Source organism: Aulostomus chinensis, chromosome 1, assembly GCF_037954235.1.
Source record: "Aulostomus chinensis isolate RoL2024-O1b breed Wild chromosome 1, RoL_Achi_v1.0, whole genome shotgun sequence".
Classification (NCBI taxonomy): Eukaryota; Metazoa; Chordata; class Actinopteri; order Syngnathiformes; family Aulostomidae; genus Aulostomus; species Aulostomus chinensis.
The window spans coordinates 66,263,497-66,277,712 of NC_141320.1; the positions used below are offsets into that span (position 1 = coordinate 66,263,497).

The following is a 14,216-nucleotide window of genomic DNA, read 5'->3' on the forward strand; positions in this document are numbered from 1 at the left end:
GGTTTGAGACACAGACGCCATCAGGATAATTAGTTTCAGCTTTTGTAATGTTTCGGCTTCGAGCCAGCATTTGTCACACCTACATTTTGTTTCATTTCAAAACACTGAAATAGCAATTTTTGGCCTCACAGGTTCACATGTGGCCCCCATTAGATTGCATTTTTATTCAAAGAAAAAAGGGATTAAGGGAAGGATACATGTGCCATACATAAATAGAATAAGAATGGAGTTGGTAATCGTTGTGTATATTTGAGTCATAAACATGGAAGTTTGTATTCAACTCATTAAAATTGGGTGATTGTTTCTCCAACCGTTACCATTGGGAAGTTAGATGTTTAATTTCCTAACAAAACAAAGGTAAATGAATCCACAATAAATATCGTATGCTTTCTTTAACACAATAACCAGGAGTGCACCATGGAGAGCATAAACACAATATAATTCAACTTTTCATCGAGATCCAAGCAAAAGCCTGCATTTGATTAAAGGTTAATCTTAATATACTTGAGAATTTTATTGGGGTCAGCGTGATATTTCCAGAGGAAATAAAGAAGAAACAACGCTTGATGTCAAAACCCATCAGCAACTGAAACCAATATATGAGCCTTGGAATATTTCTGAAATAACTGGAGGTGTCCTTAATATATATATAAAACAATACTGCTGCTGCTACTACCAACAATAATAATAATGACATAAAGAAGAAGAAGAAGAAGAAGAAGAAGAAGAAGAAGAAGAAGAAGAAGAAGAAGAAGAAGAAGAAGAAGAAGAAGAAGAAGAAGAAGAAGAAGAAGAAGAAGTTACACATAACGTTGATATTCGTCTCAGCCAATCACGGCCTGTAACGTAATCAAAGCCGGAAGTTGTCTCTATCGTTCCCGCGAAGATTAAGCGTTCTCTTGCCGTGGTTATCTGGACTGTCTTGGTGAGTTTTTAAATGTATTTCTGGACACACACCGCGCAACAAACGGACCATAACTTCGCTCCATGCTCAGAGGGAACTCGGGGAGGACTTTCGAGCACCGGAAGCGTCCTCTTGGCAGAGGAGAGCTTCGCGATACCGAACTCCGTTCGTAAAAGTCCTGAAATAGAGACTCTTTGCTCTTTGGTAAAGACTTCTGCGTTCTGGAGAACAACCTGTTCCATAGGCTGAATACAATTAGGTCTGCTTTTACTCCGGCGGACATATCATGTCGAAGTGTATGTTTTCTTTTTGCAGAATATCGACACTATGGACGCCTGCTCTTGTATTTTATTCTTTTTAACAGACACCTTTACCATGTTTTCCTGGTGAATTTGCATCACGGAGTTTTTAACAAGCTCAGGTGTGGGGTTCGGCTGGATTTGTTGCATTGTAACTATGCTCTTTCACCGAAAACGCAAAAAAATTAAATGAACTATGAAGAAATTTTGTGTAGTTAGGACATTATGACATAAAACATTCAAGAAAATAAAGTTGGCGATTAATCACATATATTTTAAACAGTGCCTCTCTTTTCAGAGTCATCATGAGTAAACGCAAGGTGAAAGACTCTCACCTGCCTGTTGGAGAATGCATCACACAGGTTTATATTCAGTTACTCTTCAGCTTTGGTTCTGGCCAAGCAACTGGGAAGCTTATTCCTTTGTTTTGGTGGTTTTCCTCAGCTTCAGACCATTTTAAGGGAGCGACTTTGCCACCAGCAGCTCCCCACCCAGCTGGAAGGAGTTGAGGCACAACACAAGTAGGTGGACTTCATCGAGGCTACTTTGACTCTTGCCCTTCTCATTTAAGAGATTTTTCCATCTCGATCTTGAATGCTTTAAAATGGCCCAGAGGGTATGTTTCCAAGTATCTGTGAAGAGAGGTGTGTTGCCTAAATGATGCTGTTGTGCATTTGTGGTCAGGATGAGGGTCTGTGGGAGTCTCAGTGACCCACTTTGGTGGTTCTTGACAGCGCCGTCCCAGTTTGGACTTGGGCAAACTCCATTCCCCAGCTGACGTGGATGCTGCACAGGAACTGGAGGCGTTTCTCTCTGGAGCAGCTGCTGGGGGGAATTCACCTGTGGCACCAAAGGTTTAGTTATACTAACTATCATCTACTTCTGTCTCCAGACACTTGCTGGAGTTGCTGAAGCGCACAGCAGTACAAGGGGAGAGTAACTCTGTGCTGATTGTTGGGCCAAGGGGATCCGGAAAAACAATGGTGAGCCTCCCCTGCCACTGTGGGATTATGGAGGAAGATGATGGATGGTACTGCTTTTAATCCTGGGGGGCTTCTAACATGGAATGGTCTCCTTCTCCAGCTGCTGAAATGTGTGTTAAGAGACCTGTTGGAGGAACAGGAAGCCCAAAAGAACGTTCTACAGGTTCATCTCAACGGTACGTTGTCACATTCTCATGCATACAATGTAATCACACGGTTTCCTTTTGTATTTGTAAAGGTTTGAATTCATATTTCAGCAGCAGCACTTTTTATGTTCATGTTTGGGCTCTCTGTCATGCAGCCTGGAATTAATCATCAATTCAAATACATGGAAATTTGTCAAGCCACATATGCAAGAAACCATGAGTGTTGCACACAGGCTTCACGATTCAAATATGAAAATAGCATGCATTCCCTGAGCATGACCTTCTGCTCACCTGCAATACCTGCATGGCCCATCAGGGGGCCACGTTTCTCACTACTCAAGAAATCACATCACACATCCAACCCTTGGAGTTGCAATACAATTATTTAAAATGTAGTTCTGTCATTGCTTATTTTTTTCAGAAGCCTCAATTTTGAGGGGGGGGGGTTCTTTGAAAAATACGAAGAAAGTGCTTTGTAAATTAACTGAAAATTACCTGAAAACAAGCAAAAACAAATTAAATGACAATTATTAAGAAATTAGCAATGAATGATGATAGAACGTAATAAATGATTATACTTCTAAAGCGCTGGAGCACTGTTAAAGTCTGGTGAAAAAAGATTTTTTAAAAAGTTTTTTCTTTTTGTAAGTCTCCAACTCCAAATTAGCCTCTTGGCGTTAAGCCGAGTGATGGCTCTCCAGATCATGTGACGTGTTTCTTGGGTTTGCTGTAGGCCTTCTGCAGACTGACGACCGGATCGCACTGAAAGAAATAACTCGTCAACTCCACCTGGAAAACGTTGTTGGTGACAAAGTGTTTGTGAGTGAACAGAGAGTGTTTTGACTTCCACTTTTAATAAAATAAAGAAATAAAAGCTCTGAAATTTTCCATTGGTTTCAGGGAAGCTTTGCTGAGAATCTCGCGTTTCTGCTGGAGGCGCTGAAGAAAGGTTGGTTCAGAGTCTCTGTGGCATTTTAAATGGACGCCAGGTTTGATGTGACCAGGCTGCTTTCATCCAGGTGACCGCAGCAACAGTCGGCCTGTGCTGTTTGTCCTGGATGAGTTTGACCTGTTTGCCCACCACAAGAACCAAACTCTTCTCTACAACTTGTTTGACGTCTCGCAGTCAGCCCAGGCGCCCATCGCCGTGGTTGGCCTCTCCTGCAGATTGGTGAGCCTCTGTGATCGACCGACACTCGTGTGCCCCCCGTTGGTTCTGTCATTCTAGTGGTTATTTGTGTGGCGGTACACAGGATGTTCTGGAGCTGCTAGAGAAGCGGGTGAAATCCCGGTTCTCCCACCGTCAGATCCACTTGCTGAGCAACCTGAGTTTCACGCAGTACCTGGAGCGGATCCGAACTCAGCTCAGCCTGCCAGATGACTTCCCAGACGCCAGGTTCGCTCAGGAGTGGAACAACAGCGTCGAGGTGAATGAGACCGGGCTCGGTCCAAACAATTCAAATGAAAAGGAGAAGACTTGCAGCGGCAAACATTCCTGGTCAGACTTGATAGAATCACGTCAGTCTGCTGCCTACCAACCTGTTTTCTGATTTTAGAGTTTGTGTGAAGACAAATTGGTCGAGGAGGTTTTACAGAGACACTTTAACTCCAGCAAAGACTTCCGCTCGATGCACAGGCTGCTGGTGAGAGCACCTCAGAATGGTCTGGAACGGCTCAACCCAAAACTGCTCATTCATGTCTCTGATATGGGTTTTGTTTTGGTCCTGCAGATGTTGTGTTTAAGTCACGTCTCTGTCGTCAACCCTGCTATTAAACCTGCCGACCTGGTGGAGGCCAGCCGAATGTGTCTCAGTGACGCCAAGGCGAATACACTTCACGGTAAAGTCTCTGAACTGTTTCACTTCGTGGAGATTCTCACATGAAACCTCCCAAACACTTTGTTTGAACTGATTTAGGTCTGTCCATCTTGGAACTCTGCCTGATCATCGCCATGAAACACCTCAACGACGTCTACGAAGGAGAGCCGTTCAACCTCCAAATGGTTCACAATGGTATGCTGCCCGGAGTTTTGGATTTGTGGCATTGATATTGAAATAAATCGGGTTCTAACAAACCTAACAGAGCATTTAAAGAATTATACCTGAGGAAAATGGCAGAAAAAACATGAAAGGGGGGAATTTTTTTTTTCAACCTTGATTGTAAATTATATATAGCCTTTAAAATGTCTTAAATCAGATTTTACAGGTCTGAACTGATTGAGGTTGACATCACTTGATACAGCTGCGTTCCTTTGGTCTGGCTTTTAGATGTTTTTGAGGAACAACTTGCATTGATGAAACAGGCAAATCCAATGCAGAGCCAGGATTCACAAATGGAAACTACAGCCTGACCAGAATTTGTTGTGCCACTCAATTTGTTTTTGTGGAAGTATGGACATGAAAAAAATGTTTTTAATTAAAAAGAATCTTGAACTGAACTTGTTTAAACTTGACCAGTAAGTCTGAAGAAGATAAGCCACCATGTGATTTTTTTTTAACCTTAAAATGTTTACTCCTTTCACGTTTGGTTATTCAGAGTTTAAGAAGTTCCTGCAGAGAAAGTCAAACTCCATGTACAACTTCGACCGGCCTGTCATCATGAAGGTTGGTGTGAACGTGCTACCTGAAAGGAAATGGTTCATATTTATACTTGCACATGTTGAAAGTGTCCAAACTTATTTCCCGTCCCTGGTCAGGCCTTTGAGCACCTGCAGCAGCTGGAGCTGATCCGGGCAGTCGACGGCTCAGCAGCTAAAACGCAGAGGGAGTACCAGCTGATGAGGCTCATGCTGGACCACAGTCAGATCATGGAAGCCCTTCAGAAGTACCCACAATGCCCCACAGACGTCAAGCAGTGGGCCATGTCAGCGTTCGGCTAGGGTCCCTGCACACCTCTGCTGGGAAAGTCTTAAACACAGAAATGAAGGTCTTTGGCCTCATTTTCAAATGGATAAATATTTATAAATGTATTTTTTGCTGATTACTGGCCTTTTATTTTCTTCTCATGTGTTAAATGTATTGAAGTAAACTGAATTGAGAGTAATGTCACAGGTGGTATTACCCGCTGGCTGCAGACCTAAACTCTCAACCGAGTTGATAAAGATTTAAAATGGAAACTTATTTTACAATTCTGACATCAGGCTATCAAATTCATTCATGAGTTCCTTATTTATTTATAAATACTGTGAATCTTTTTTAAACTTGCAACTATTTAATTTCTATTTTAACAAGTTAGCTGGTTACTGAATACTGCCGCCTAGTGGTGGATCTTCATTCAAAATTGACCTGGAGAGGAATTCCATTGGAGAGATTCAGGATTTTATAGTCAAAGAACTTGCATTTCTGCCATGAAAGGACATTCTGTCCATACGCTTCTGGGTCGGTTGGACTTTTTCCTTGACACGTTCAGAAGAGCTTGCCATATGGACGCAAATGTAATATAAATTAACACAAGTGCAACCGTAAGGACTTAGGAGGGAGTTGAAGGGAAACAGTGCTTTGGTTTTGCAGAAGCTTGGGTTTGTAAAGTTAAAAATATATAAAAAGTCTTTCATCAGGTTTGAATTCAGCTTGCCTTCGAGAAAAAAATGTTTTAGGATAATCTTGTTGACGAATGGCACAGAAAACATAGCCTCCTTGCTCCGTGGCAGAGGTAATTAAGGACCTGTCGGGAAATAAATTTGGTGGACAAAATAAAAACCTCAGCATTCACAATCTAAAAACACATTTATTTACATCACGTGGATCACTTCAACTGATAAAAACCACGACCGGCTAACATTAGCCGAGAGACACAGCGCTGATCGAGCTCCTCTGGTGTAATGCATCCAAGGTTTCTTATAGTCTTTCTGCTTAAATACTTTCGTTCCCTCTTGTCCCTTCATTGGGAGGTCAGAGGTCAGAATCCCTGCAGCTGGTAGAAAAAAGTGGGATGCCCCCCACCTTCATCGTGTTCCCAGTTTGAAATTCAAGACCTTAGTTTCTCATCCTATTTTCACATATTTTGTAATGAACATAAAATGCACAGTCACATGTTCAAGGAGTAAAGAAACCATTTTACAGACTTGTTGACAACCCACTGACTTTCTCCCCACAAAAAATGTTTATCTACTAGCTTTAAGGAGCAGAAACCTTGTGAGCATTGATACCATTAGAGGCTGCATGAGCAGATTCTGGATCAGTGCTGCAACTCGGAGAACCTCGGGGAAATGTGGGGTCAAAAACTTGAAGTGTTTTTACTTTTTTGTAGAAACTTCAGGCCTTGCAACCAGACTTGTCTTGCTGCCAAGACAGTCTTGGCGCGAGGTCATTGGAGTTCAATGTTTCCTCTGGGATTACCAACAATGGGGACAAAGCAGGAGGTTGAGATGCTGGACTGAAAAACTTGTAGTGGATGAGTGTATTGTCATATATTAAGTATTGCATTTTGCTCTTTTAAGAGCTTCGAGGGGTCTTCAAAATGTAACTGTCAAGGGATCCGGATAAGTTCCATGAGGAACACCATTGGCCATTTCTTTTTTTCTTTCTTGCCAAGGAACCTTAAGTGCTTTCTTGGATGCCTCCTTACAAAGTACTCCAATGAGCCTCAAGCTTTTAGCTTAGACAGAGCTCAACTTAGTGAAGTTTTGAATCAAAATACAAGAAAGTATAAATGAATGTAGAGGAAACACTGAATTTCACACGCACTTATAAAGATTCAGCTCAGAGTATATAGTTGATACAGGTATTTATGTTCTCATGTCTGTACAGATCCTAGACTGCTTAAAATAGTGGGGGCAACAAGACACAAATGTTTCACTGGTAGTTAATATGCACAGCAATGTGAGGTGCTGGGCTGTAGAACGCCCATGTAGAAGAATGCAAAGTCTGACGCGGGGAAAGTCCATTCAAATACCATTAACTTGGAACCAAAGATTTGTAGATTGTCTCCCGTTGCCTTTACAGAGGTGTTAACATTCACATAAGAATACAATTTTGTCATGGAAATTCAATCATTGCAGAATTTTCTTCTTTTTCTGGTTGGACTGTGTAGTCCACCTGCTAGTTCATTGCCCTTATTGCAGGTTCACATCTCGGCCATTCAGCAGGAGGTGTATGAATCGAGCTCCCAAATGCGTCAGTTTTACTTGTTTCTACAGCAACGGGGCACAATCGCACAAAACCAGCCAACAGCAGAGCCCTCTAAAAGGTACACAGGGCTGGGCTTGACCCATCAAAGTACACACAATACTGGATTCCAGGAGTCTGAGGAACATTCATTCTCGGTCATTTGTCCATAGACTGAATAGTAAGAAGCATGTTACAGTTTATATCTTTTCTTTTTTTTTAATTAATTAAAGTATTTCCTGAACTGAAAACCCACCCCCAACCCCCCAACAAGAACCATAAATTGTGCCAACTCTTTAGAACTTTATTTTGAGTTGCACCTGAGTTCTGATACCCCAAAAACCTCAGGCCTGTAAATTAAAAAATAAATACAACATATCAATATGCAAGGTCACGGATTAAAAAAAAAAAAAGAAGAAGAAGAAGAAAAAAATTAAATGCTACAAGTTATTTGTGTATGTGTGTGTGTGTGTGTGTTTCTGAAAGTCACTCCTGCAGCTGATCCTTACAGAAGTGTAGGGTAGTTTGCGGCACTGGTTGCATATAACTCGCTAGAACTTAGAAAAGCATAGTACTGAATCCCTGAATGGTATTTGTTGGTTTGGGACAGTTTATCAGACGCAGTTTAAATTCAAACACTGATGTTTTTAAAAATCCACTTGGAAATACTGAAGAGCCTTTTAGAACACGAGAAAGAAATATAATACTGGTATTGTCCTGTTCTGTTGGTGCCAGTCAACGAGATGTGGAGGACGAGGTCATCAGCCTTGAACAGCAACATCTGTCGATAATGCCTAATCATTAAAATGAGGGAACTTCTATTTTGCGTCGATCAATTATCTCAAACTTAAGTAGAGGAGTTTATTCAGCTCTCTTCCCCCATGCTTGATTCAAGAACTTTTAGAAAACAGGAATTGTCCTGTTTCAACTCAAGGACCTCGGTTTTAATTTTGGTTTGTTTGCCACACTCTCTACCCCTCCAAAAATCCCTGTGAGTGAGGTAGTAGTTGTTGAAGGGCTGCTGGGATTTGCAGTACTGGTCGTCCCTGACTGTTCAAGCTTCACGAGGATGTTAAAGGTTCTATATGGACATTCATCGCATCCTGAAGAAAAAAAAAGCGAGAAGCACAACAGAATTAAGTTACCCTCATTCCTCTGGATGCTGTTTTGGCTTGCAAATTACCACCGTCTTTTCATCCTACTAGGACCTAATCCATCGAACTGAATAATCAACTTGCTAGCTGCACTGATAACTTCAGACTGCGCACACACTCAGGGAGTTCATTCTGTGTTCAATAAGCCATTAGGCTGGTTTCAGACAAAATCAGGCGCTGCAGCATTTCTGCTGCGGCGTGGGTGTGTCACTACATGGCCTGTGACGCATCTTGTGAACTAAAACCAGCACCTCCCACACACACACACACACACAAAAATCATAGTATAAGTTAACTTAAATTTTACAAACACTTGAATGGGGGTCGCTTTCATCCAAAAATTGTCATTTTGGGGGAAAAAAGATGACAAAAAGATATTTTTGTAAAAGAAAGGATTGAAACATCAAATAAATCAATGACGCATCAACGGCAGGGAAAGCGGTTTGCCGGCTGCTTTTAAAGAAATGGGAAAAAGAAAATTCCCAATCGCCAACACAGACCCTTTCTTCGATTTCCCTGCACTCAAGATGAAACTCATCATTACCTTTCTGTCCTTTACCTGACCAACAGCGGAGGGCGTCTTCTGGTCTGGATTATTTGACTGGCCCCCCCAGTGTGACATCAGGCTGCGTATTTCCAGCCCGAATAACATTCAATACCCATTCAAAGGAATGACAACATAATTTGGTCTGAATCCAGCCTTACTCCTCCGCGCGTGTACACAGACAGCAGTTTTTGCACGATATTCATGTTCTTGATGTCTTATATAGAACCTTTAAGCAGTGAGTGTTTCTGAATAGAACTAAGCAGCAAAATGAAGCGATATTAATGCAAAGATGCTACAGTAAGTAAATTCGACGATGGCTTCAACTTCCTTCAGGTTTACTATGTTGTTGCAGTAATCATGCAGAAATGTTGTTGCACACTTACAGCACTTCACTTGTTTATTAAATTGCACTGTAGTGCGTGGATTTTTCATGGAAAAGAGCCTAAATATTGTAGGGAATTGATTTTAATCACTTGTCAATTTCATGCGTCAGTGATTCACTTGGCTCCATTTTGACTGCTCTTGGTTTTGATTTAAAATGCCCCAATATCTATTGCCTGAATCAGATGTGGTTTGGTAGAAAGAAGTTTTTTCATGTTTTAAGCATTCTGGTGGATTTGAAAATGATTGATTTTAAACTGAGTCGAGTGAAACCGTCCCAGAGCTTGAGGAGAGACTGCGGGTTTTGCCGGCACCAGTGTTCAAATGTCCCTCAGAAGAAATAAAGATTCAAAAATGTCATTGCTGCTTTCGCAACAGTGGCAGATACATCCGTTTTGCCTGACATCTACAAGAGTAACTACCGTGGATACGTAGAAATGGCACCAGGATGAAAGAGAGGTTCCTTGTCTCCACTTGTCTGATTGCGGATAGCCGTGTGATTGTTTTATCAGTGTGAGCAAGATTCAAAACCATTGATTCCAGCCATATGAAAACATATTTATCCATTTTAACTTCTGAGATTCCAGGGCCTGTACTACGAAACAGGTCTGTAGGTTCACGAGGTAACTTTAGGTTTAACCGTTCTCAGTTTCTGATCAAAACCTCAAAGCGCCCACTACTGGCCAATCTTAGATAATGGCACCATTCTGCATCCCTGCTTTTGCTGCTGCAGCAACTCATTCTGATATTATGGATTTATATTCCTCCTATTTTTATGAATGATGGTTTGCGCCTCTTGAATTTAGACCTTTAACCTTCTGCCATTACTCATCTGGCTGCTGTAAAGTTATGTCAAGCGAGCTAAGGAAAGGATTCCCAGGGTATTTGACCTTGCTTCGTAGTACAGGTTGCAGGTCTTATTAGAGCATGCCCCAGTTGCATTCAGCTTGTTAAAGAAAAAAAAAAACCCAAAAAAACAAACAAAATGAAAAAAAAAGAAAAAAAGAACACATTACAAGTTAGATTTAGCCTAGCATTGACATTATCAATGCCTGTTAACTGTCTATCAAGGCCTTGTGTTGACAAGATTCTGTGGTAGACATGACTTGGCCAGCCTGGGGACAATGGTTGACCGACTGCAGCTCAAGCAAAGACAGAAATAAAAATGAAGCTGGCAGGGCAAAACCAGGACCAGAATAAGACCAGGCAAGGTCTCAAGCACTGGCATAAGACAGGACAGACAATATCCCAAGTCCTAACTGTCAGGGATTAGTGTTCAGATTAAATTCTGGCTGATTGCAACACCAAGACACAGCACGGCTAAACCCCAGCAAGTGAAGACTGGGAGAGAGAGAAAGAGGCGAAGCATAAGAATCAGCAAGAGCAGAGGAATTTCAGTCCAAGACAATGAAGAGAAGGAGGTGGAGGATGTGAGGTGGTGAGTAGCAAAGATTCCTGAGGCGTATAAAAAGAGAGCAGAAACTCTTGATAGTAATCCAAAAACATATGTGTGCAATCAAATCAAAAGCAAGCTGGCTCAGCTAAATACAATTCCAAAGTAGGGTTGGGTACCTTTGGAAACTTCCTCAAAACTGCACTTCAAATCTGATACCTCCTCTACAATAAACAAATTGGTTGATTTCTTTTAATTTTTTTTTGTCAATCTGGTTTTCTAAACAGAATCAGACAACACAACTGATTTCACAAATTAAAAAACAGCCAACAATGCTCCAAGAGTTTGACAACCTTGAAGCGTTTAAAAACCTTGTGATTTGGTACAAATACCAAAAATCAAAAGGTATTGCTGGGTGTGATCACCCAGCGCTAATCCAGAGAAACACTGTATATCCAGATCTCACGGCCCAAATTAAGTTTGATAGATATTATTACTCCGAAAGGTGACATATCACATAACTTCATCCCCCTCTTATTAGAGGAAAATCTCACAGAGAAAAACAAAACAAAAAAAAGTTATTATTCAGTCAAAAATCAAAATGGAGCAAAAGGAGAGGAAAAGAGGGAGAAATAATTGTGATTATATTATATGGCCATGTCAATCAAGGCTTCGCTGACTACATTACCCATGTGTGTCAAGTGTTAACAGTAAATTGTTCGCATGTCATGAAGAGCCAAGGTTGTGGAAAAGTGTAAGCTATGACTGAACAGTGAGAGGGACTCATTTGTGTCCATCTGAACTGAGGTATACCTGGTTGAAGGAGGTTTATGGTTTTTATCGTCGTAATGCTTGAAAATGGACCCCCCACCCCCTCCCGTCCCCCTCGCCCTTTCAAATAAGCTTGATTACCAAGTTGTCTGGGTCCATAATACACTATGTACAGCAGCATTACACTATAAACATTCAGAAGCCGTTGCTTATTGGCAGAACGTTAGTCGTTTCTTCAAAAAAAAAAAACAAAAAAAAAAGCACACAAGAAAACAACAAATGTATCAAGAGCCAGGTGCTCATCTTTTTTTAATACACTAAAATGCACTGAGAGTTCCGTGAAATCTCCGCAAGGTCTCCTCTCTCTGTAGAAAACCAAGCAGAACACCTCCTATGTATATAAAAACAATACATGATTAAAAGTGTTTGTTGAGTGTCGTCGTCGTCGTCCCGGCATGTTAGCACTGTCACTTGGTGACGTCGTTGGTTGTTGCAAATATCCTGAATCGTTTGCTCAAGAGGAGAAGTTTAAAATCCCCAGGCACGCATATCAAAATGAGGTGGAGATCAACGGATGTGGTGAGGTGGGCGCAGGGTGTTTCCTGAATGCGAGTAGCGACCCGCACTTACAGAAAAGAAAAAGACAAAAACAGAAAGAAAGAAGAAACACTGCCAACCAACCAGGGTCGGCCTTACATCCCCTCGTGTTGATCCAATGCAAGCTCATCAGGTGTCGGTTGATCAGCTGATCATAAGCTGGACTCCTTGGGTGGGAGGTCCACATTGGTCACCATGGTAACTACAGTGACAATCTCCTCAGGGCCGATGATGGGGGCTTGACGCTGCATTTGACCGATGCGCTCCTCAACGCAGCCGGCAGACAGGCGAGCCTCGGCCTCGTGGTCCCAGCAGTCCTCGATGGTTTCACAGAGCATAGCGAGACCCTAGGGGACAACAGCGGATCCAAGGTTTGCAAAAAGGTGCAAAATTAATTTGATCACCCTTTTATCAATTTTATCATGCAATGTAGGTCATGCAACTGGGAAACTGGGAGTTCCTGTCTGAGAACATCCCACTTCCTGGTTTGAAGCAGTAACAAGACAAGTACAAACATGGCTGCCCCCAGAAAATTTGCTATATATTTGCTGTACCAAGCAAAAAATACTATCAAATAATATTGTTGTCACCTGTTTGAATTATGCTGCCTACATGAAAATAGGCAACATGACACACATGGATGTTTTGTCTGACATCACAATCAAATTTTTATGGTTCCTCCAGAAACGCTGCAATGTCTGATGATGTCAATCCTACTCAAAACCCTACATTTTTTTTTCACTAAATAATCTGTGTGTTTCTCCATCTCTGAGGTTGTAACCTCCCCATTGAGTGCGTAACACACACTAGATTTGACTAAGTCTCTTCTGGCTCACCGTGTGTTTCTGCCAGCAGTCTCGCAAGCAGGGCCGCAGTTTCTTATGCACCACCACCTCCTGCATGTCCTCTAAAGAGGGATGCTGACCCACCTCCTCCTCAAAGGGCAGCATATATTCATCTACAGGGCCTGTTAACACACAATCCACAATCTTATTTCAAGGACAACACAAAGGAACAATCTGATGGCAGTATTTTCTGTGTATCTCACCATCAGCAGCAGTGCATCTTGCTGCCAGCTCCCAAAGGACCAGGCCGAAGGCGTACATGTCAATGCGCAGGAAAGAGTCACGCTGGAAGTTGATGGCACCCTCCAGGACTTCAGGAGCCATGTAGCGCCGCGTTCCCACCTTTGGGTTCAAAGGTTCAGACGAAGACGTCAAAGGTCAGCATCCACACAGAGGCACGATAAGAAAGTCAATCGTCAGCAGAGAGGGAGAGCAAAGTCATGACGCAGCTCACAGACCGGCTGAGACAGTGAAAAGTGATATTTGTCATCAAGGGCTTTGCTGCTTAGCTGGCAAACATATCAAACCAAAATGATGAATCAGTTCAAAAAATGTGACAGTGAAAATGTGGACTTATCTAGGGATGTTTCAGTCAGCAATATAATCATGATATTTTTACCACACCTCCCTACTTGGCATCCACATCTTCCGCGTAGCTCAAATAATCACAGAGAGATGTTTTACATTGACTCTGACTAGCACGGACAGGCTTGAACTCAATAGGTTGCCATTATTCTGTCCCACACTGCCACCCATAGGTGGTGTGAGGTACTTACACCAAAAGAACAGTGACTCAATAATGTAACTGACAGCATAAAAACAAAACATCTAAACAGCCGCCCAGGGAGGCCGTAGTGCAGTAATGATGATGGACAGTTTAACAGCAACTGTACCTGTCCATGAGTGTCTCCTGCTGATTTTCCAGCCTCAAACTTCAGGGCAAGTCCAAAGTCAGCAATACAGGCTGTTAGGTTGCTCTTCAGCAGTACATTCTTGCTCTTTATGTCCCTATGACAAAACAAGAAAGACAATCTTTCATGTAGATCTATGAGGGAGGGAGGCTGAAAAAACGGGAGGCTTAACAATGTCTT

At 42.0% G+C, this 14,216-nt stretch overlaps 2 protein-coding genes across 7 annotated transcripts in view; one reads left to right on the plus strand and one right to left on the minus strand.

Annotated features, from left to right (window-relative positions):
• Positions 1–824: 824 nt before the first annotated feature.
• On the plus strand, positions 825–6,034 carry orc4 (origin recognition complex, subunit 4). 5 transcript variants are annotated; one of them, XM_086202355.1, is made up of 15 exons: positions 932–1,108; positions 1,220–1,325; positions 1,502–1,565; positions 1,648–1,724; positions 2,096–2,186; positions 2,287–2,362; positions 3,066–3,151; positions 3,233–3,281; positions 3,352–3,503; positions 3,586–3,759; positions 3,889–3,975; positions 4,063–4,171; positions 4,249–4,344; positions 4,868–4,935; positions 5,028–6,034. In XM_086202355.1, exons 3-15 carry the CDS (start codon positions 1,509–1,511, stop codon positions 5,208–5,210), a joined length of 1,305 nt encoding a protein of 434 aa, XP_086058481.1. In that variant the 5' UTR covers positions 932–1,108; positions 1,220–1,325; positions 1,502–1,508; the 3' UTR covers positions 5,211–6,034. The 5 variants fall into 5 exon arrangements, with proteins under 5 accessions (XP_086058475.1, XP_086058481.1, XP_086058490.1 ...); XM_086202364.1 differs by having other exon boundaries at positions 1,269–1,325; XM_086202349.1 differs by lacking the exons at positions 932–1,108; positions 1,220–1,325 and adding an exon at positions 825–925 and having other exon boundaries at positions 5,028–6,033.
• acvr2ab (activin A receptor type 2Ab) overlaps positions 6,018–14,216 on the minus strand; it is a 51,165-nt gene continuing 42,966 nt past the window's right edge. Inside the window, exons 9-12 of one of the 2 annotated variants that reach the window (XM_086202338.1) lie at positions 14,019–14,133; positions 13,329–13,467; positions 13,117–13,247; positions 6,018–12,627 (exon numbers count right to left, since the gene is read on the minus strand). In XM_086202338.1, the coding sequence (XP_086058464.1) occupies positions 12,433–12,627; positions 13,117–13,247; positions 13,329–13,467; positions 14,019–14,133 (580 nt within the window). In that variant the 3' untranslated portion in view covers positions 6,018–12,432. The remainder of the gene's footprint in view (positions 12,628–13,116; positions 13,248–13,328; positions 13,468–14,018; positions 14,134–14,216) is intronic. The other variant, XM_086202341.1, reaches the window with a different exon arrangement.